The following is a 23,408-nucleotide window of genomic DNA, read 5'->3' on the forward strand; positions in this document are numbered from 1 at the left end:
AAATGGCAAATAATGCCTGTAGAGAAGTAAACAACTCAACCAGCTAATCCTTTCCTTCCTTCTCGTTGGTCTCATTCCCTAATGATTTCTCAGTCTAGAAGAGAGAGAGGAACACAGAGAGCCTATGGTTCAGGGAAGTGGTGGAAAGGATCAACCTTGCATGCAAGAGAGTCAGACAAATGTCATACAAATTTATGCCAGAAATCAGCAGATTTCCTTTGGCATTTCCAAAAGTTCCTTTGGACTAAATGAAATTACCTTAAATTCCAAGTAGAATCAGAAAGCTTACTTCTTTTCAGTGAAATTGGATATGGTTTTAGGAAAAAAAAGATTTATTCTTGAGCACTAACTGATTCTTTTCTAATGGGTATGATTATAAATTCCAGAAGTTAAGCAGTACACTGATTTTTTTCAATTGCACAATTAATTCCTTCTCCTTTTTTTCCAGATGATAGTGTTCTCTTTTCAAATATAAGCAACTTCTTAGAAGATATAAATTAGAATACTTCAAAACACTAAATGTAGATTGCATGATGGGAAAGGAATGGGGTGGAAAATAAGCCCAGTCTTAGTAAAACTGAAGCAATGTGTTGCTCCTTTAATGGTTTCTTTGATCCTTTTATGTAGCATTTGTGACCAAAGCAACAACTACGTGATTGATAAATTTGCGAAGAACCTTCTAGCCTCTATGCCTCATGATGCAATTATCTTACTCAGAGGAGATTTGCCAGGAAATGCTCTCCGTTACATGCATTATTGTGAGGGACTGAGGCCAGATATTTCCTTAGTGGATCAGGAAGTAAGTATATGAAAAATATACTTAGAATATAGTAATTGTAATCATTTTAAAACATAGTTTTTTTTAAAAAAACTATTTTTTAAACAGTGGATGGGAACAGTTTTCATAATCACTGTTAAGTAGAATATATATCACATTTTTTGTTTACTTTAACTAATAGTGTAAATCATATGAGTTGCTTCTTTCTCACTTAAACTGAATGTTTTAAGAATCAATGTGTTCTCAGCACTCTTATTCAACATAGTACTGGAAGTCCTAGCCAGAGCAATTAGGCAAGAAAAAGAAATAAAAAGTGGCCAAATTAGAAAGGAAGAAGTAAAACTGTCACTATTTGCAGATGACATGATTTTATATGTAGAAAACCCTAAATAATCCACCAAAAAACTATGAGAAATAATTAACAAATTCAGTAAAGTGGCAGGGTATAAAATCAACATACAAAAATCAGTTGCATATCTATATGCTATATGCTAACAATAAACTAGCAGAAAGAGAAATCAAGAATACAATCCCATTTGCAATCACAACAAAAAGAATAAAATACCTAGGAATAAATTTAACCAAGGAGGTGAAAGCCCTGTACACTGAAAACTATAAAACATTGTTGAAAGAAATCAAAGAAGACACAAAGAAATGGAAAGATATTCCATGCTCATGGATTGGAAGAATTAAGATAGTTAAAATGTCCATATTACCTAAAGCAATCTACAAATTCAGTGCAATCCCTATCAGAATCCCCATGACATTTTTCACAGAAATAGAACAAAAAATCTTAAAACTTGTATGGAACAACTAAAGATCCCAAATAGGCAAAGCAATCCTGAGAAAAAGAACAAACCTGGAGGTATCACACTCTCTGATTTCAAAATATACTACAAAGCTATGGTAATCAGAACAGATGTACTGGCAGAAAAACAGACACGCAGATCAATGGAACAGAATTGAGAGCCCAGAAATAAACCCACACATATATGGACAGCTAATTTCCACAAAGGAGCCAAGAACATACAATGGAGAAAGGAAAGTCTCTTCAATAAATGGTATTGGGAAAACTGGACAGCCATGTGCAAAAGAATGAAAGCAGACCATTATCTCACACCATACACAAAAATTAACTCAAAATGGATTAAAGACTTGAATGTAAGACCTGAAACCATAGAACTCCTAGAAGAAAGCATAGGAAGTATGCTCTTTGACATCGATCTTAGCAGTATCTTTCTGAATATGTCTCCTCAGGCAAGGGAAACAAAAGAAAAAATAAACAAATGGGACTACATCAAACTAAAAATTCCTGCATGACAAAGGAAACCATCAACAAAGTGAAAAGATGACTTACCAATTGGGAGAAGATATATGCAAATCATATATTCGATAAGGGGTTAATATCCAAAATATATAAAGACCTCATATAACTGAACAACAAAAAAATAAACAAACTGATCAAAAAATGGGCAGAGGATGTGAACAGACATTTTTCCAAAGAAGATACACAGATGGCCAACAGGCACATGAAAAGATGCTCAACATCACTAATTATTAGGGAATTGCAAATCAAAACTACAATGAGATATCACCTTACACCTAGAATGTATTATTAAATGTTATAATGTTAGAATGTCTATTATTGAAAAGACAAGAAATAACAAATGGTGGAGAGGATATGGAGAAAAGGGACCCCTCATACACTGCTGGTGGGAATGTAAACCAGTGCAGCCACTATGGAAAACAGTATGGAGATTTCCTCAAAGAATTAAAAATAGAACTACCATATGATCCAGCTATTCCACTTCTGAGTATTTATCCAAATATACAAAAACACTAATTAGAAAAGGTATGTGCACCACTATGTTCATTGCAGCATTATGCACAATAACCAAGGCTTGGAAACAACCTAAGTGCCCATCAACAGATGAATGGAGAAAGAAGATATGGTGTATATATGTACAGTGGAATACTACTCAGCTTTAAAAACAAAAGATGAAATCTTGCCATTTGTGACAACAGGGATGGACCTTGAGGATATTATGCTACGTGAAATAAGTCAGACAGAGAAAGACAATTCCTGTATGACTTCACTCATATGTGGAAGATAAAAACAACAACAACAAACGTATAGATAAAAGAATAGATTGGTGGTTACCAGAGGGGAAGGGGAGGGGGAGGGCAAAAAGGGTAAAAGGGTGCACGTGTACAGTGACGGACGGCAACTAGACTTTTGGTGGTGAACGTGATGTAGTGTATAGAGAAGTCGAAATATAATGATGTACACCTGAAATTTTATATATTGTTATAAAACAGTGTTACCTCAATAAAAAACTGAGTAAAATAAACATTTTTTTAAAAAGAATCAGTGTGTTTTATGTTAGATTCAAATAACATCCTAAGTCTCTAGTTCACATGACAAACTATGAAAATATTGTGTTGTAAATTTATTTTTAAGCCAGCCCTGGTGGTCTAGAGGTTAAGATTTGGCATTCTCACTGCCATGGCCCAGGTTCGTTTCTTGGTCAGGGAACCATACTACCCGTCTGTCGGTTGTCATACTGTGGCAGCTGTGTGTTGCTGTGATGCTGAAAGCTGTGCCACCAGTATTTCAAACACCAGCAGGGTCACCCACGGTGCACAGATTTCAGTGGAGCTTCCAGACTAGAAGGATTAGCAGGAAGGACCTGGCCACCCACTTCTGAAAAATTTGCCATGAAAACCGTGTGACTAGCAGCGAGCATTGTCTGTTATAGCGTCAGAAGGTGAGGGGATGGCATGGAAAGACCAGGCAGGGTCCTCTCTGCTGTACACAGAGTCGCTAGGAGTCGGAATCCACTCCACAGCACCAACAAAAGAAATTTATTTTTAAATTGTTCTTTTTTACATTTGGCCAACTCAGCCATTCAAATTAACGCTGCCCACTGGTCCAGGGATTAAAATAAATTAGGTTGAATGTAAAATAAGTCATTCTGCAGGTAAGTAAACATTTCACTCAAAATAGAAATTATTAACCACAATTCTGGTATAGAATTTTTGTGTAAACTTTGTTGATCTTATGACAAAACTATGTTTTGAGAGGACTTGTGAAAATTTTGAGGTCTATTAAAACAAGCTTCTGGAACTGAAGAAATATATTTAAACTATAAGATTTATTATTTAAACCGTAAATACTTAAAAGGGAACAAATCTATCTCTGGTGTTTTTAGAGCAGTCATCAGGAAAAGAGACATTCTTAATCCTAAAAAAATACTGTGATTAGTTTGATTGAGCAAATTACTAGGCACAATACTTGTTTAATAAATTTTGTTGAATTAATGAATAATTAGAATTTTTTGGAGAAATCTCTATAAACAGATTTGCAAATACAGGGAAATTTGCAAATTACACATATTTTTATAAGCAGTTTGCATTTATATCAAGTACACAGATTGATTAATTTGATCTTCAGTCTAGCTTCTGACAAAAGCTGGATTATTTGTTGATGATATGGTATTGCAGTGTGATTTGAAATACTATTTGGGGTGGCAGCTACTGTAGTTGAGAAGCATGGATTTCAAAGTTAATTAGACCTAAATTCAAGTCCTCATCCTGTCACTTCCTGGATGTGTGATGCGGGCTAATGATTTTTCCTCTCAGAGCCTCCGTTTCCTTATTTATAAAACGGAAATGATCATCATATAAGTTAGGATGCTTTTGAATGCAAGAAGCAAAATACCTGACTAAGAGCAGCTTAAACTATATCGTTTTTAACTTCACGTAACAAGTAGTCTGGAGATGGGAGGTTTTAGGGTTGATAATACAAGCAGTTCAATGATATCAGGGTTCTGGGGCAGCTTTTCTGCAGGTCTCTCGAACTGATTGATGCCCGGTTCCTAACATCCCATCCTAAAACAAAGCAAAGTGCTTCTAGGGCCTGCCCCACCCCTCCCTCTCTATCAGGAGTAACATGTGCCCCAGAAGCCCCTACCAGACCTCCACTCAGGCTACCACTGACCAGTATGGGGTCATATGGCCACTCCTACTCACTAGCAAAAGGGAATGACTAAACCTGAGCAGATTGCTGCTCTGGGCTACTGATCAAAATCAGGACTTTGTTGGTGAGAAAGAAGAAGGTATTAGCTGTTGAGTGGGCAATCAACAGTATCTGACATAATTATTCTCACATAGTAAGGTTATTATGAGAGTTAAATGAAAAACATTAAGGTCATAGCACACAGTGGGTATTTAATTAATGTTAATATCCCCAAGAACTGAAACTATTGGGTAATAAAATCTAATTCAATAAGTATTTTTTGAATATTTACAATGTACACTTAGATTAAAATTAATTTATTTCTAGTTAAATGACTTGTGTAAGGCAAGTAAAACAGAAGCATAATTGCTCAAACGATGATATCCAAACTTTAACAAAGCTTTGAAAGTGTAAATATGAGTCTTTCTTTAAAAAAAGGAAATCTGTATATGTAAAAGTATAGAATTTAAGTACATATTAAGTACAGAATTAAGAAAATTATGATGTTTTTGATACTAATGATTTATTTTAATCAAAAGAACATGTCAGGATCTGTAATTAATTTGGAGCTACTAATAAATTCAGACAATTTAGCCAAAAGGGTTTTTAGCTTTGAAGCCTAGATTATCATATGATTGTGCTTCTCAAGGGCAGGGATTATATCTTCCTCATTATAGGTGAGCAATACTTGATTTTGAATGAATTAATGAAAGAATGGAGTAATGACACATGTCTGTATTTTGCCTGGGTTGTCTCGTCTGGCCATCAAAAACATTTGAACTTGAGCAAAGGTAATTTGAGAACTCTTGTGTGCCAGGCGCTGTGCTGGGCACAGGTGCACGAAGATGAAGAGATGCAGTCCCCCTCTGGGGCCTGCGGTCTAGCGAGGAGTGGACTAAGGGCTGTGACAGAGGTGCGTGCAAAGTGCTGTAGGGACATAGCGTGCTGCTGTGGACACTGGAGGGCATCACAGAGGAAGTGATGTTGAAGCTGCTTCTCAAAGTTGAGTACATGTTCTCTCGGTATAAGAATGGGGGAAGGTCTTTCTGGGCAGTCCATCAAATGCGTGGAGGCAAAATGAAACTAGATGCTGATGTTACCAATGACAGTTGTAACTTAAGACATGAAATCCAAGGTTTAAATCAGAAGAGTCGTGAGTGCCACATACCTCGGTTGTGCTTGTATGTATTTTTCAATTATGTTTATATTTAATGAGTATATCCACGTTTTAGATCTTTTTCACTTTACTTGCTAAACTTAATTCTTTTTTAGGAAATATATTAAAAGTATGATATATGTTATTTTTCTGGCAGATGATGACTTATGAGTGGTATTTACCCAAGATGGCAAAGCATTTACCAGGTGTCAACTTTCCTGGGAACCGGTGGAATCCTGTGGAAGGAATACTACCTAGTGGAATGGTCACATTTAATCTTTATCATTTTCTTGAAATAAATAAACAGTAAGCATTCTTTTCATATAATAGCTTTTCTAAAATCTTAAGCTTTTCTAAAATTGTTTATGTAGCAGCTGTGCTTTATCCAAAAGACCAATTTTCTACACCTATTTCTCTGTCACTGGTGAGATTATCTTTGTAATTAAATTGAATCTCTGTGCATAAATGAGGCCAGGCAGAAATAAATGTTATTGTTCTGGGTAAAGGAAAAATAAAGACAGATTAGCAAGAATAGCAAATAAGATCTTAGTACAATTCAGAGAAATTGGAGATGTGCCTGCCTACTTGAAATCATTGCAGGTGGATCGCAAGCAATTATAGTTTCCCCCGATCAACACCATGGCCCCCTTTTAAGTGTAAAGCAAATGTTTTCTAGGAATAATCACTATATAAAAATAGCTTAAGGATTTTTTAATAAAGGATAAGGCATTTTTATAAATAAGAAAAACACCTACAGTTATGTTGGCTGAGATAACATATGAGAATTATGAATTCTATACTTGAGAACATAAAATTATTCATAGTTAAGGTTGAGGATAAATAACTCCTTCAGTGGTGTAGTGTTGAACATTTCTCCTGTCTGAAATGCTTGGGATTGTCCAGAGTGTGAAGAAGAAAAATTTATTTCATAATTTCTATTCTCTTCTAAAGGGAACCTCAGAAATTCTTTGTAAATTCCAAAGTTAAATTATCCTTTACTAGGAACATAATAATGTGATACTTTTGGTGTTCAGAGCCTGAAGTTTCCTGAATAGAACATTTAATTGTTCTATTTTGGAATGAAATATTAAGAACCATTAACTTCGCCAAATAGACATTTTTTGTGTGTGTGTGACCTTGATGTAATTCAACCTCACAAACATTTATTGAATCTACTATGTTCCACCTTATATTAGGCCTTGGCAATAAAGTGAGACTCAGTTCCAAATTCAAGTAGGCCACAATCTAGTTGTAAATATATGTAGAAAGGAATACAACTGGCAATAATATGATAGGATAAGCCCTATACTAGCAAAGCCTTGAGACACAGTATGTGTTCAATATGTGTTTACTGAATGGATGATTTAACTGACAGTATAAGCCAAGTGTTCTGGGACCATGGATGAAGAAGCGATTAATCCTGCCTGGCGGCATTCATTCAACATTTACTTAAGAAATATTGGGTGTCCAGAATGTCCCAACAACTATACTAGCCGCAGAGGCATGGACATGATCCCTGCTGTTACAGTCTTTCAGAGAGGGTTTCAGGTGGTGTCTTAAATATGAAACAGATAAATTACAGTATCATCTGGTAGGCTTGATAATGTTGATATGGACAAAACTTTGGAGACTTAAAATCTAAGTAGGAATTTGCCAAGTGAGTGGGAGAAGGCTGATTCAAGGGAAGTGCATGTACAAAGTCCTGAAAAGGGCCTGCTGCGCTCTGGGGAAACGAGGCGGCCCAGGATGTTTGGAGCTCAGGGCTGAGAGGGTTAGGTGAGGGGGTGAGTGTGGAGGCCCAGATGGTAGAGGGCTTTTTCCTACAGACGTGGATGAGGCATGTCCTCATGGAAATATTGTATGCTCCTTGTGGGAACTCTAGACAATGTGGACAAACATAAGGAAGATCAGTACCATCTGTCTTTCAAGGACAACCACTATTAACATTTTGGTAAACATTTTGGAATTCCATTCATTTTTAACAGAAATTATTTATTTATCCACACACATACATACTCATATACACATACTGTATTTTACATAGCTGGGATAATATTGAGTTTCCTGTCCAATTTTTTTTCACTTAATATCGTTTCATGAACATTTCCTCATGTATTCAATAAAATGTCTTTATTACCATCATTTTTGGCTTAATAATATTCTCATATAGATGCATGATAACAAATATTCTATTTTTGGACATTGTTGTTGTTTCTAGACTTTTGCTATTGTAATATAGCCTGGTGATGATCATTCTGGCCAATAAATTTTTGTTAATATTTTTGACTAATCAAAGCCACAAGATAAATATTGCTTATTGGTGTCCAATTTTAAAGTAAACTTTTTAGTTTAAGAAATAGTATGTGTTCATTACAGAATAAGAAGTTATTTTTTAAAAACTAGAAAAAGTGTGGTCCTATCAATCAGAAATAACAAATATGTCAAAAATGCATATTATTTACAAAGTTGAAAGCATAATATGGAAGAATCCTATTTTTTCATTGAATATGATAAAACCATTTTCTTAATGTTTTTACAAACCCTTTGTAAATATTTTTAGTAGGTACATATACTGTAATTTAATAATAATAGGGGAATCGAACTATTAGTAGATACTTAATATGATATCTTAATTTTTACCTAATAAAATTATAGGCTACAACAAATGCCTCTGTGTATATAGTTTTCTTGTGGAGGAGGTGAAAGTTTGAATTACTAGAATAGATTCTCAGAAGTGAAATTACCAAGTCAAAAGACATGAACAATTGAAAGGCACTTGATAGAGATTTTTTTCCCCAAAGTGTTGAACCATAAGTGTCATATGAAAGCTCTCTAAATGGATACTTTTTAAAGAGAAGGAAGCTAATATTTATTGAATACCTATTATTTTATTTTATTTTTAATATGCAGTAAAAATTACCTTTTTTTTTAGTATACAGTTCTATGAATTTTAACACATATATGCATTTGTGTGACCCCCACAACAATCAGGATACAGAATAGATCCATGACCCCAAAAACTCCCATGTGCTGCTAGTATGTAGTCATACTGTTCCTGAAGTCCTAACCCTCACAACAACTAATCTATTCTCCATTGCTGTGGTTTTATCTTTTTCAAAATGTCTTACAAATGGACTCATCAAGTATGTAACCTTTTGACACTGGCATATTTCACTTAGCATAATGCCTTTGAGATCCATCCAAGTTTTTGTGTGTGTCAATAGTTTATTCTTTTTCATTGCTGAGTAGTATTCCATTGTATGGATGTACCATAGTTTATTTATCCATTCACCTATTGAAGGATATTTGGGTTGTTTCCAGTTTGGGGCATTTGTGAATAGAGCTGCTATAAATATTCATGTACAAGTTTATGTGTGAATGTGTTTTCATACCTAGAAGTAGGATTATTGGATTGTTTGTTTTCTTACTATTGAATTTTGAGAGTTCTTTATGTATTCTGTATACAAATCCTTTGTTAAATATGTGATTCATAAATATTTTCTCCCAGTTTGTAGCTTGACTTTTTATTCTCTTCCAAGTGTCCAAACTTTTGCAGATAAAACTTTTTTATTTTGATGAAATCCAATTATCATTTTTTTCCTTTATGGATTAAACTTTTTGGTGTCGTATCAAAAGATTCTTTGCCTAACGCCAGGTCACAGAGATTTCCTCATGTTTTCGTCTAAGAATTTTATAGTTTTATGTTTTACATTTCAGATCAATGATCCATTTTGAGTTAATTTTTGTAAGAGTCGGGGGTTTTAGGATAAGATTCTTTTTTTTTTTTTTTGCTTATGAATGTCAAATTGTCCTAATATCATTTGTTAAGAATATTATCCTTTCTTCATTGAATTGCATTTGCACCTTTCTCTCTATTTACAAAAAAAAAATCCCTCTGAGGTTTTTGGTTTTAATTTGATAAGTGTTTTCCTGATATGTCTTTTTTTGTCCGTTTGCTTTTAACCACCTATACCATATTTAAAGGGGGTTTCTTGTAGACAGCATATATTTGTGTCTTGTTTTATTCTCCATTCTGGCAATGTCTATCTTTTCATTGGTGTATTTAGACCATTCACATTTAATGTAAATATTGATATATTTGTATGTATGTCTAGCATTTTATTATTTGCTTTCTGTTTATTTCCTCTGCTTCTCATTCCATTGTTTCCCCTTTCTTGCCTTCTTTTGGATAATTTGAGTTTTTTAATATTCTATTTTAAATTGTTTATTGAGATTTTTACTATGTCTCTTTGTAAATTTTTCTAGTGGTTGCTCTTAAGATTACAGTATACATACTTAACTTTTGACAGTCTATTTAGGATTAATATTTTACTATTTCAAGTGGAATGTAGAAATCTTACTGCCATATAAGTCCCTTTAACCTTCCCACTTTTGATTACGTTGTCATATATATTATATCAGGCATGTGATATTTTTTAACTGTCATATATATATTTTAAAACTTAAGAGAAAAAATAGTCTGAAATATTTATCCAGATATTTACCAGCTCTGTTGCTCTACCTTCAATCCTGATAGTCCAAGTTTCCCTCATATCATTTTCCTTCCATCTGAAGATATTCCTTTAGCATTTCTTTGAGAGCAAGACTGTTAGAAGTGAATTCTCTTAGTTTTCCTTTATCTGAAAATGTCTTTATTTGACCTGAATTTTTGAAGGATATTTCTATAATTAGAATTCTGGGTTGATAATTCTTCCCACCACCACCCCGCCCCCTCACACTTTACAATGTTATTTTACCTCCTTTTGACCTGCATGGTTTCTGACGAGAGCTCTGCATTCACGTCATTGTTTCCCTGCGTGAGATGTGTTGTTTCCTCTGGCTGCTGTCAACGTTTTTTATTTGTCTTTAGTTGTCAGCAGTTTGATTATGATGTACTGGGCATGAATTTCTTTGAGTTTAGCCTGTTTGGGGTTCACTGAGTTTTTTGAATCTGTGAGATTATGTCTTTCACAAAATTTGGGAGCTTTTCAGATGTTATTTCTTCAAATATTTTTTCCGCTCCACATTCTTTCTTTTCTCCTTCTGGGATTCTGATGACACAAATGTTAGACCTTTTAGTATTGTCCCACAGGTAGGTTCCTGAGACTCTGTACATTTTTTTCAATCATTTTTCTCTGTTTAAATTGTATAATTTCTCTTGCTCTATCTTCAAGTTCACTGACACACACACTCTTTCTAAAATTATACTAAGCCCACCCAAAATTTTCAATTTCAATCAATATATTTTTCAAGTGTAAAATTTCCATTTGGTTCCTCTTTATATCTTCAGTTTCTCTGTTGACATTCTCCATCTTTCCCTTTATTTCAGGAATATTTGCCCTTACTTCTTGGTGCTTGGTTATAACAGCTATTTTAAAGTCTTTGTCTGACAATTCTACCATCTATGTCATCTTGGAATTGATATCTATTGATTGTATTTTCCATTGTGAGTTGAAATTTTTCTGGTTTTTCATATGCTGAGTAATTTTGGATTGTATCCCAGACATTTTTAATATTTGAGTCTTATTTAAATCCTAAGGAGAATGTTGATTTTTTGTTTGTTTGTTTAGCAGGCTATCAGCCAGGTTAATCTCAGACTGCAAGTTCTGACCTGCCTTCTGTGAACTGTGGTTCTGATGTTAGTTCTGTTTTCAAAGCATTTATAGTGCTGTCTAGATTAATCCCTTGTGTATGCTACCCAGTACGTAGTCTGGGTCCTGGGTGGTGGTCTGCCCTGTGGCTCATTCCTCAAACCCTCTCTAAGGTCAGATCCATGCATGCTGAGCTCAGAGATAAGCAGGAGTTCATACACAACTTTATGGGACTGCTCTCTTGATCACCGTCCTTTCTGTATTCATCCCAGGACTTTCCAGCTCCCCAGAACCTGTCTTCCTGGTTCTCTGACCAGAAAGCTGGAGCTTTAATTTTGTTCTTCTGCCATGCAATTCGTGTGACTGTGTCTACACCTGGGGCCAGGCTGTGGGAAGATTGAAAGAGGCAAAGAGTAGTGGGAATTTTCCCCCTGCTCTTGGAAGCACAGCTCCTCTGATTAGAGGAAAGTATTCCTTTCCTCAGAGTTGTAGGAACCTGCCCAGCTGCCGCTGCCATCGCTGTGCTGCCGCCTCTGCTGCTGGCACAGTATTGCCTGGTGCCTGGGGAAGGAGAGAAGGGAAAACAACCCAGGGGATTTCCTCTGCTTGCTCCAACCCTTATGAGTTCACTTTCCTGCTCCTTGGTCTAGAAAAAAAGAGCTTTTCTTGGAGCTCTTTTGTCCTCACTTGGTGTATACTTCTGGGCTTCAGGCTTCCTTTGAGTCCAGGCCAGGCAATTCTGGAAGGGGAAAAAACGGTGGGTAAACTCACCACGGATTTGGTAGAACTCAGAATTCTGGTTTCTTCCCCCAATCTTCTTTCTACCATTTACTTTTCAGAGTCCTCAGATGGCTGTTCTATGTTTTCTGTCCAGGAATTAGTTGTGTGCAGTGGAAGAGACAGAGTAGAATATGCCTACTCCATCTTCCCTAGAACCAGAACTGTTATGTTTTAAGACTGTGCTTTATATCAGATATCTCATCTAATCTCAAACAGCTCTGAAAGATAGTTATACCCGTTTCGCCAATGAGGGAGACTAGACACAAGTAGTTAGGTAATTTTCCCAAAATCATAGAGATAATAAATGGTGGAAAAAATCTAAAATCTAAGCCAGAAGTGTCTTGTTTCAAAGTTCATGAAGTGTTTTACTTTCAAGTAATTTCTGTTAATATGCTTCTTTTTTTTCCTACTTAATAATAGATATTAAGGCATATACCACAAATTGGAATCGAACTATTTAATTATAATGTTTTTGAAACAAGCTTATTTAAACTATTTCTATTACTAATTTTTATAGGATTTGAAGCTCCTAATAATTATTCGAATCTAATTAATTTTACTCAGCAAATACCATGTATTACCTATGCATCATTCTATATGGGATTCAGAGTTAATTCAAAGAGAGAGAGCCTATCCTTAGGATGCTTCTGGGCTACTCAGAAAGACTTATAAATGCAAAAAATAACTACAATAAAATAATGAGATAAAAAAGAGATAAAAAAGAAAGTGCAATGGGAATTTGAGAAAGACTACTTCTAAGTAGGGATACAAAGAAAACATATTTCCCTCTATAAAATTTAAAAAGGTGTCAAATAATATGTATGTTTACATGTGAGACAAGACCACAGAAGTTTTTATTATAACAGCGCTTATCCCTGAGTGATTTCTTTAATGTTACAAACAGGTAGGTTTTATCATTTATGTCTGTATGCTTCTTACCAACCCCCTAAAACAGCTTTTTTACATGAATATAAATTTCAAACAGTCTATTTGGGAAAGATTTAAGTAAACCAAAATGTTTGCAAATGGTTTATTGGTAACCAAGGTTTAAGGAGTTAAAAATGACCCTTCATGAGTTATATATATTTAACATTTAGAACTTTATGTTAAAAATATTTTTGTTTCTGTTTTCAATAGAAAAGAAACATTTGTTTGCATAGGAATTCATGAAGGTGACCCAACCTGGAAAAAGAACTATTCACTTTGGCCATGGGGTTCTTGTGACAAATTAGTTCCTTCAGAGATTGTATTCAACCCTGAGGAATGGATTAGACTTACAAGAAATATCTACAACTGGACTGAAGAATATGGAAGGTATGAAGAGCAGTTATATTTTTCATCAAATTACAGCAATTTTGTGTGCCTAAAAAACTTACTAAACTTTGAGATGTCTTTTAATTTTTTCGTTTTGTTTTTTATTAGTTGTTAATGTTGTTATTTTGCTGCCCACCGAGCATCGTAATAGAGAAAGAGAACGTGTATTTCTTGTCCTCATGTTTGAAGGACAGTGAGGAGGTAGAAGGGAAAAGGAGGCTGTGCTTGTGGACACCACAGCAGATAGATGCTGCACCTTCCACTTCCAGGTCTCATAAGGCTGTATTATCCACCATCCTACATCTCATACCCTCAAAGGGGAAGAAATTCTGCAGTAGAGATTTAAAAGGCACTCTTGCGCATAGTTTCCACATGCATAAACGTCATATTTTTCTTTCTTCAGGAATGGCAGTTAACTTCTCTATAGGGAATACTGGGACTTAAGTAACTTTTTCTTCACAGTTGTTTGTCATCAGCCTGGTTATGCTGTTTTGGGCATGATTAGTCTTCCTTGAAGCATTTCTACATAGAGTTGACTCTTTCCCATATGGAGAATGAGTCACCATCTAAAGAAATGTGCTTCTATTGCCTATTTTTAAAATTATGAATTATTTACAACTTAGATAATTATTGCTTATAATTCAAGAACAACAGGCAAGATCATATGAACAAATGCTACCAAGGTTTTTTGACTCAATAAGAGCAAACAGACCGCATTGCTGTGCACCAGCTAGAGATGGATAAGTAGGTCTACATCAGAGCACTCTGTGACCATTGTGAGGGAAAGTTAGAAAATCACCCATTCTCCAAGCAGCCGACAGCAGTACAAGTATGCATCATCACTCCTTATCTCCATTCTGTCAAAATAGATACATAATAAGAGAAATTTTAATTAAGAGAAAAAAAAAAGCCAGCAAGTGGTTTAGCCAGTGTTCTTTGGGCAGCTTCCTAGTTCCCGCAATAATTTATCAAAGCCAGGAGTCCCCTCTCCTCAGGCTTATTCCCTTACTTCACAGCCCATTGGCTCTTAGCTGTGTCCGTAGAGTGACCCAGGCCTCAGCCCCACACTATGGCCCATCTAACAGTTCTTAAGAACAGCTGGCTCCCCAGATGCCTCCAGCCTCTCCCCACTAATCCTTTGTTTGCTCCCATGAGGCACTGGGGCTCATTATGCAAATTAAGAACACATTTGCCAAAACCACAAATTCCTAACAATTGAACTTTTCTAGGAGAGTAAGTTTATTATCTTGTTCCTTGTTAGAACTTCAAGGCCTATTTTATTGGCCTTGCAAGATTGCAAAATCAAGATTACACATCCACAGCAATAAATGTAGCTGACAATAATGTTACTGTTGTCTTGTAACTACAGGTTTGATCCATCTTCTTGGGAATCTGTGGCCAATGAGGAGATGTGGCAAGCAAGGTGACTAATCAATGTTTTTGTGTTTGCAGCCTATTTTTAATATGGCAGAGAAGTAGCTTTATGTGGCACTTTTCATTTTGGGAGTAGGGGTGAGTGGTGATAATAAAAATAACTTTTATGATCAATTATTTTCTTTGAGGCATAATACTAATCATTATACATACATAATCTCATTTCATCCTCACAACACCCTGTGAAGAAGTTATTATTATCCCATTCTACGAAAGAACAAACTGGAGGTAGAGAGGTTGCTTGTCCGAGGCCACATAGCTACTAGAGATAGAGTCTGAGCTCACATCTGTCTGACCCTGGAGCACTCATAACTCCTGTGTTCTCTTGCCTCAACTACAGCAAAGAGAGCGCAGCTGATTGAGGAGAAGGTAAGAGGACCTTGGCTCCATGTGTCATGTGCTAATTAACTATTTAAGCTTTTATTGAAGGCTTACTAGAGGCCAAGCACTGTGCTAGGCAGGGAAGCTACACATATGAATATGGCCCAGTTCCCACCCTCAGGGAGCTCAGTCTAAGGGAGCAGGCAGATTTGTGAAAAGAGATTTGCATATTAATGTGCTAGATGCTGTACTTCCCTGTTGTTTCTTTATAGAACACTTTATGGTGATGCTGTTGACTCTCTTTGTTCCTGTCATTATATTAAAATAATCAAAATATCTAACAATAACAGACTTTGGCCTAAATATTAATGTAAAAGTCCTAAGTGATGCAGACAGGGGTACCAAGTACTTGTGAAGTACTTCCGTCAGCAAAAATGTATTGATGTGCACTCTGGGCCAGAGACTGAGCTGTGCACCGAGAACTGAGTTATAGTGTAAAGGCCTCACATAAGTTTAAAGAGATTTTTAAAAAGTTGTCAAGAAGTACAACTCCAAAATAACAATTATAAAAATAGATATACTATAGTTTTTGCAGTAGTGTCTTTTAAAAAGTCAGAAAACAGCATATTTCAAGTTATCAGTCTAGTTATAGGGGCAAATACTTGCTTATAAGAACTGATCAAAGACATACCGTATCTTTGCACAGTTCTTCACTGTGATTGAATGTGGGAAAGCTGGAGGAGAACTCACATAAAAGAAGAAAGCAGGTCATTATTCGGGCAGGTATTGATTTAAGTGGTGTGCTGAAGACAGGTTGGTGAGTTCATGTGGTCAGAGTCCAGCCACCTTTGAAGCACTGGTCACACATGGCATGAGCCTTTGCGATGGACACCTTCAGGGATGTGCTGACCAACTCAGCAAGTCTTCCCCTCCCCAGCTGCTCTTGCATAACAATAATGCACATCTGGAGGAAGAACGATGCCCAATAGTGATGAGGATCATAAGCTTTATTCTAAAAGATTTGGCAGTCAGTGTGAATACAGTATCTTGCGGTGGGGGAAGTAGGGGTTGCTGTTGATTCAGAGTAAATGTCTATGAATATGAGAAGTAAAAATAATACAATAATGGCTTTTGTATGTTCCTTATCAATGAGAAAGTCTGGCAGATTTAGCTTTGAATGTGAAATTGACAACATGATTTTAATGAAGGTTCCCACCTGCCCCACAACACCAGGATGAAAACGCCGTTCTTCATCTTTAACCTGGCAGAAACAGCAAATATACCTTCAAATGTGAAAGCCCAACTCTACACTCACGCATATAATGTAGGTTATACTTTTTTATATATCATCATATTTGGTGATTGTTTGGGATGGAGGGAGGGTATATCACAATAGAGTTTTTATTTTTTCGTTTCCAGCTTTATTTGGCAGTATAAGTGGAAAAATACTCATATGTATCACAAATAATGTCTAAAGTAAATGGCTGTGGTAGGCAAAATAATGGCCCCCCATAAAGATGTCCATGTCCAAATTTCCAGAACCTGTAAATATATGACCTTACATAGCGAAGGGGACTTAAGTTAAGGATCTTGAGGTGGGGAGAGTATCCTAAATTATCCAGGTGGGCCCAGTGTAATCACAGGGGTTCTTGTAAGGAGGAAGCAGGAGGTTCAGAGTCAGAAATGTGACAATGCGAGCAGAGGTCAGAGAGAAAGATTTGAAGATGCTATACAGCTGGCCTGGAAGATGGAGGAAGGGGCCACAGTTAGGGAGTACAGGTAGCCTCTGAAGATAGAAAGGGCAAAGAAACAGATTCTAGAGCCTCTAGAAGGAAGACAGCACTGTTGATTTTACAAAAACTTTCATTTTATGACTTTTGACCTCCAGAAATGTAAGATAATAAATTTATATTGTTTTAAGCCACTACGTTTGTGGTGATTTGTTACAATAGCAATAGGAAACTAATATCTTAGTTTTATAAAAAAGAAAGTCTGATAGGTTGCCTTCTGTGCAGAAGTCATGACCCTGGCTACACTTGCAAGGATAGGGCCATGGCTGGGTGAGATTTCATGAGAAAAATAAAAGGTCTTAGACAGTGGCTCTGTCTTCTAACTGTGGCCCCAGAAAGCCAAACAGACCTTCAGATGACCCCGCCACACTGAGGCTCTTGTGCAGTCGGTCCTCTCTGATGGGAAGTGGGGGTACAGAGCAGAGGCTTGCTGCAGCACTGTTTTAGCAAGTCCCTGCTTTTATGGGATTTATAGCACTGGGCTCTTCAGACACCTTCAGAGAGAGTCTTGGAGCCTGCTCTGTAGGAAACAAACGTGTTGGCAAGAGCCAGTGAGAACAGAGCCCAGGGGCTATAGGTATGAGCGGTGGAGGTATTCCTGCTCTCTTGAGGCTGCTGTGGATCTACTCAGCCAGGGCACTTGTTTCATGCCAAGTCAAATAGCATGATGGCCAATCAGGATGACTGATTTTACTCCTAAATTTTGTGATCATTGGCTCATTGTTTGTTCATTTATTCATTCACTCACAGAACATTTATTGACCACCCAGTCTGTACACAATACTGTGGTGGAGACGATCAAGCACTGTCCCTGCTATCGAAGAGGCGGCAGGTGAGAGAGGGAGATAGAAGGTAGAGTCCTCAGTTGGGGTCAGTCTCGTAAGTGATACAAGAGGTTGGCAGAGGTGCTATGGGAACACCTTCCAGGAGAGGAAGGTGGTGAGGAGGGAGGGAGGGCTTCCAGAGGAGATGTCACTGGAGTGTCGTCTTGAATGATCAGAAGGAGCTAGCCAGACATACGGTGGAGCAGGGTAGTGACAGAGAGGGGGAAGAAGGACAGGCCATAAGGAGGGAACCACAGAGACAAAAGCAGGACCCTCCAAGGTGCCCACTTGAGGACAGCAAGGGATTGATTATAGGAGGCAGCATGCTGGAGTTCTGTCCAGCAAGCCAGAGGTCCAGGTTCAAGGCCTGCTAATTGTCAGGCTGTTAATTGTGAAACTGTGAGTCAGTTAACCTTTCCAGTTGTGGATTTTTTCTAAAAAAAAAAAAAAAAAACATGAGCCTTAAACTTTATAGGTTATCTCTTGTATCCTGGTCGTATCATATCGTGTTTATCTCTAGTACTCTGCGATCCTGTGAAAAACAAGTGGTATTTAGTTGGGAGAAATCTGAGACTTACTACTATTTCATATTCTCATCAGTAATCTGGTCCATGGTCAGTTGTTAGGCCACTACTGAAGCTAATTCATGGATTTATTGTCCCTTTGGGCTTGTAAGCTTTGCTCTTTTCTGTGAACACAAGTCTATAGCACAGTCTATAGGTGTCTCCTCTAAGTACGTCTCCAGATGTGTGACATTGTTTGCAAGACAAATGAGGCCAAATACTTGATGGGTCAACACAAATCCAGCCCCCAGTACTGGTTTTTCAAGAACATTCTTTTTTAGATGTAAAAGATATTTTTGTTATTATTTACATTATCCTACTCCATAGCTTGTACAGGAGGACATTAAGTTAGGGGACATTAAGTTCAGGTGTAGTGGGGGAGCAGGGAGTATCCCAATCATCCTTAGGATACATTTGATAAGTTAAAGATGTCCCCAATAAATGGAATACAGTCCACTAAGACTATTGTCGCAGTAACACACGCACACAGAGGAAGAAATATAATTCCATGTGATGAGAATGACTGGCTTTTTAAGATATGGCTCTTGTGTCTTAATGGGCCATCCAGAATACGTTGATGATGCGTCAGTAACAAGTGCTCTGGAAAAGGATGGTCTGGAGGTTCTAATTCCTGAAGACAATAGCAAGGAGGTCATGAGTGAGCCTCTCATTGTCTTGAGACGTTGGGGAAATGCTCCCTGAAGTGTTGGCGTCTGTTTTGAACTCCACAACCTTAGTAGGACTTTGAAAACTTGGGAAAGTAGAGAACCGGAGGAGTTCCTGAGTACCTCCTCTGTGCCAGGCAGCGTGTGTGCACTTTACACACGGCCCTCATCGGAGTGCGGCTCTGGAAGAGAAGCAGCGGACAGAAAGAAGACTATGAGGAAAGGTGGAGAAACTTTGAATATTTTACCAAGAAAAGAAAAGGGCAGGAGGCTGACTTAATAGCTTTGATGTATATGGAGGTATGAGGCAACTCTTTCCTATCTTACAGAGTGAAGGAAACTAAGAGGAAAATTGCTTTAAAAGGCAGCTTGAAGACTGAGGGTCGTTACAGATCAAAATGACATGTCAGACACGGGGTGGGGACTTTTTCATGGGATGCTATTTTGAACTAGGTTAGATGTGTGTTTGTCTGCTCTGGAGTAGGGGTTGGGGAAATAGAGATTGTGATTTGGTCACTTTCAACTGAATGGCATGGTGAGGACAGTTGTCATCCAGAAAGCACTTGTCCTGGAAAATGCACCATTGCTTGTTCTGTGCTCTCATGGGGTCCATGGGTAGACTCAAGATCCTGCAAGTCCCGCTTCAATTGATAATCACCAGGAAGGCTGTGAAATTCCCAAGTAAGCAAGGGTAATATTCCATTTTGCAGATTTGTATCCACTTTTTTGTTTATTTGTTAAATTTTGATGTTTTTCCTCTGGAAAATTCAATATCAAAAATTTTAACTCTTTCCAATTAGTATTATCTCTGATGTTGAACAACAAAATTCCGAATTCCTGTGGGCAAAGTTTTAACTATGAAAATTGTAATGATGGGATACTGTGAAGATTTTCAATATCTCACTTTAAGGATGTCTCTTAAATTCTGTTATGCCCAGCCTTTTTGATGCTGAATTTGTTTGAGTTGTTTTATTGTTGCTATTGTTATTACTGTTGTTTTTAATGTAGAGAGAAATTTATGTAAAAATGAGGGACAAAATTTAAATTCCTTAAAGTTCTTTTTCCGTGCAGTTTCTAAAGAAAGCTATTTTTTTCTCCAACAGCTAAATTTGGAGTTTCAACTTTTCTGCCTGTTGAGTAAACAGCTTTCCATGAATTAGGACTAAATCCTTTTCCCAACATCTTTCTGGAGGAAGAGCATCTTGTCCCGACACAGTGTGTCTTAGGTTCCCTCTCCAACATCTGAAAACCCCAGAAGCAGTTTTAGATGACTCCTTGCCTCCTGCTACTGTAATAATTACAGCAGCATCCTTACATTTTCTGCATGGCCTAGCAACGATTAGATTTTTACTATAGGCTGCTTTGATTTTTTTCCTTATGTTATTAATTCCTCTGTGTTTTCTGTTTTTTGAAAAAGAATCAAGGGATAACAGTGGAATACCAACCTTTTTGCTGTTTTCCAGCTTTATAAGGAGATTGTCTATTTACAAAAGGAACACCCAGTGAATTGGCACAAGAACTACGCCATCGCCTGTGAGCGGATGCTGCGCCTGCGGGAAAGAGGTGCAGACCCTGAAGTCTTGTTATCGGAAACCATCAGACATTTCCGTCTCTACACTCAGAAAGCACGGAATGATCCACAGCTGGCTGATATGTTAGTTGCTCTAAAGCACCTAAGAAAAGAACTGCAAAGTCTGAGAAATATGAACAATGTCTGAGACAGCAAAATGTGAAAAACCTGCTCCTCATTCAGCTTCCAAAATTCCAAAGTCCAAAAGTTTTTCATCCAAGAAAAGAAACCATATAAAAAATTGAAAACTAAGTCATCTCCTAAATATAAGGAACATAGTACAGCAATACTGTTTAATGGAGGGTTCAGTGACGGAGATGTGCTATTAATGCAAATTCTGTTTAACCCGTGTTACCAAATTACAATTTCAGTGAGAATCTTTCAAAAAATCTTCCCATTTCCACAGTCTTTCACCAAATGACTGTGCTTGAGTAGATTCTAGAAGAGAATGAACTATTTTCATATACTTAAAATATCAACCATGAATCTTCTAAGGGCCCTGACTATTGGGATTGGTTTTGAAGGATAAATTCTTAAAACATCAATAACAGACCAAAGACATTCTGTGTTTCCCAAAAGTGAAATCTTTTAGAGAGTGAATCTTGTTCTGCTTTAAGTTAGAATACTTCTTTTTCTTTCTTCTTTTTTTTTTTTTTTTTGAGTAGCTGTGGTTGTTGCATAATCTCACACTTCAAGCTAAACACCAACTGGGTGATATTTTGAAAAAAGTTGAGGTTTTATTGTCTTAGATAATTCTCTGAAATCACTAAAACATATAGCTAACTTGTTTGCTTTTTTTTAAGTTGCGTAAACTGATTGGCAAGTAAAAAGGATTTTGTATTTCCTTAATTAATTTTCTATTTATGTTTTACTTCTATTTGGGCTCATAAATCTGGGCCCAATAATTAGGCGGCTCCTGCTGCCAAAATGCAAAAAAAAGGCGGGGATTGGGAGGAGGGGATGGTGAAGTTGTTCAGTAAATTCATTTCTGCTACAAGCATCTTTTATACATATTACTAAAGCGAACATAGTAAGAAATGCAAATAATAGTTCTTTATTTTATTATGACAGTTAATTAATAGCAACCTGTTTTAATGAATAAAGTCACTCAGAGTCCTTCAGCACTTCCTAAGTAAAGGCTAGAATCTGTAGGGATTCTTTTCCCCCCAATTGTATAGCCCCTAGACTCCAAGCACTATATAGGCCCCTGTATAGAAATGCTCACTAATGAAGAGGGAGGGCTAGAAGCTTGTCTGCATTCAAAGATCACTGGTGAGTCATTCAGCAAGAAAAGGCCCCTTACCAGGAATAGTCACAGTTCCGTGGCATTGTACTAGCAAAAGGGTCTGATCAAAGGTCTCCTGTGGAGCTTGCATGGTTCCCTTTCATACTACGACCATAATTAAAACCACTAATTCTCTTTTAAAATGCTGCAGGATGCCATGTAGGCATCTGTCTGGAGTGTCCTTTGTGATGTCATAAGCTGTTAAGGACCAGTGCGGAGGGCTTTTGAGTGAAATGCCAGTCATGAAGGTGCTTCAAGACAAGGGTGCCTCGAAAAGCTTGACAGGGCCTTGACTGCACAATTCGAGCTGAATTTGCCCCTTGTCAGCTGCCAGTAAATAAATCTCAAAGGGGAGAAGCTGAAGTTTCATTACCTGATCCATGGGGCTTTGTTGGTTTTGGCATCACACAGGGGAAGCTCTCGCCCTCCATTCTCTGGGTTTGAAGATGTCCATTGGAGCCTGCAGTGCCTGGACAGGGTTCAGAGCGGACCCTTTTGAAGAGTGTCAATAGTTGTAACAGTTCAGCTGTTAGGAAGACAAATAAATGGAGGAGCTCATTAATCCGCTTTTGGCTCTCAGTGCCTTTTGCCCTTTTATCACAGCCTTATTAGGCTCCTACTCATCTTGAACCAGAAAAAAGTGAATTGAAGTTGTTGAGTACTAATTGGCAAAGACTTTTAATCATGGGCCAAGAACTTTCACTGACTTGAAAGTAACTTCTCCACAGGGAAGAACCAAAAACCTGGTTTACCTTAAAACAAAAACCTGTTGGAGTTCAGTGTGGTGTAAAAATTTAAGGAAGCATTGATAAATTGTCTAAGTTTATCCATTTGAAAGAAATTCTGTAAGATTATGATTTCCACTTAAAAAAACATACAATAAAATTCAAATAAACATTCCCTGGAAATATGTTGTCTTTATTGGTTCAGAAGAGAGATTGCATGCATATGTGTTGGTCATGTTTATTTCTGAACATCTATATATATGGAGGTAAATATTCATTTGAGCATCTACATACACGTGGTATTGGAGGAAACTTATTAAAAGTAATATTTCCTGTTTATGGTTTTAAGAATGGCCAATGAAGGCCTTTTTTTTGAGAATTTTTAATTCTCTCTGCTTTTTAAATTTGTGTATACTATAGTGTCTACGTATATGTCTGAATATGCTTTGTGTATTGACTGTTGCCAAATGGTACATGGATTGTTCTGTATTTGCAACAATGGCTTTGGACCACTCTCTCTTGGAGAAAGCAGTGATATGATGGCCTAAAGTAGATAGTATCATAATTATTTAAATTTCTAAAAACCTTGAGTAA

The 23,408-nt window shown here is 37.0% G+C and overlaps 1 protein-coding gene across 6 annotated transcripts in view; it reads left to right on the top strand.

Moving 5' to 3' along the window:
• The window catches only part of TMEM260 (transmembrane protein 260), a 66,855-nt gene that overhangs the window by 42,544 nt on the left and 903 nt on the right, over positions 1-23,408 (top strand). Inside the window, exons 11-16 of one of the 6 annotated variants that reach the window (XR_009223683.1) lie at positions 628-799; positions 6,110-6,258; positions 13,461-13,637; positions 15,007-15,060; positions 16,601-16,716; positions 20,698-20,765. Coding sequence is in view for 5 of the 6 variants with exons in the window: in XM_058566992.1 (XP_058422975.1) it covers positions 628-799; positions 6,110-6,258; positions 13,461-13,637; positions 15,007-15,060; positions 16,626-16,716; positions 20,698-20,952 (898 nt within the window). In the remaining variant the exon portion in view is untranslated. Of the gene's footprint in view, positions 1-627; positions 800-6,109; positions 6,259-13,460; positions 13,638-15,006; positions 15,061-16,600; positions 16,717-20,337; positions 20,505-20,697; positions 22,990-23,408 lie in introns of those variants that run through there. The other 5 variants (XM_058566992.1, XM_058566993.1, XM_058566994.1 and 2 more) reach the window with 5 other exon arrangements.

This window comes from Diceros bicornis, chromosome 24 (genome assembly GCF_020826845.1).
Source record: "Diceros bicornis minor isolate mBicDic1 chromosome 24, mDicBic1.mat.cur, whole genome shotgun sequence".
NCBI classification, from domain to species: domain Eukaryota; kingdom Metazoa; phylum Chordata; class Mammalia; order Perissodactyla; family Rhinocerotidae; genus Diceros; species Diceros bicornis.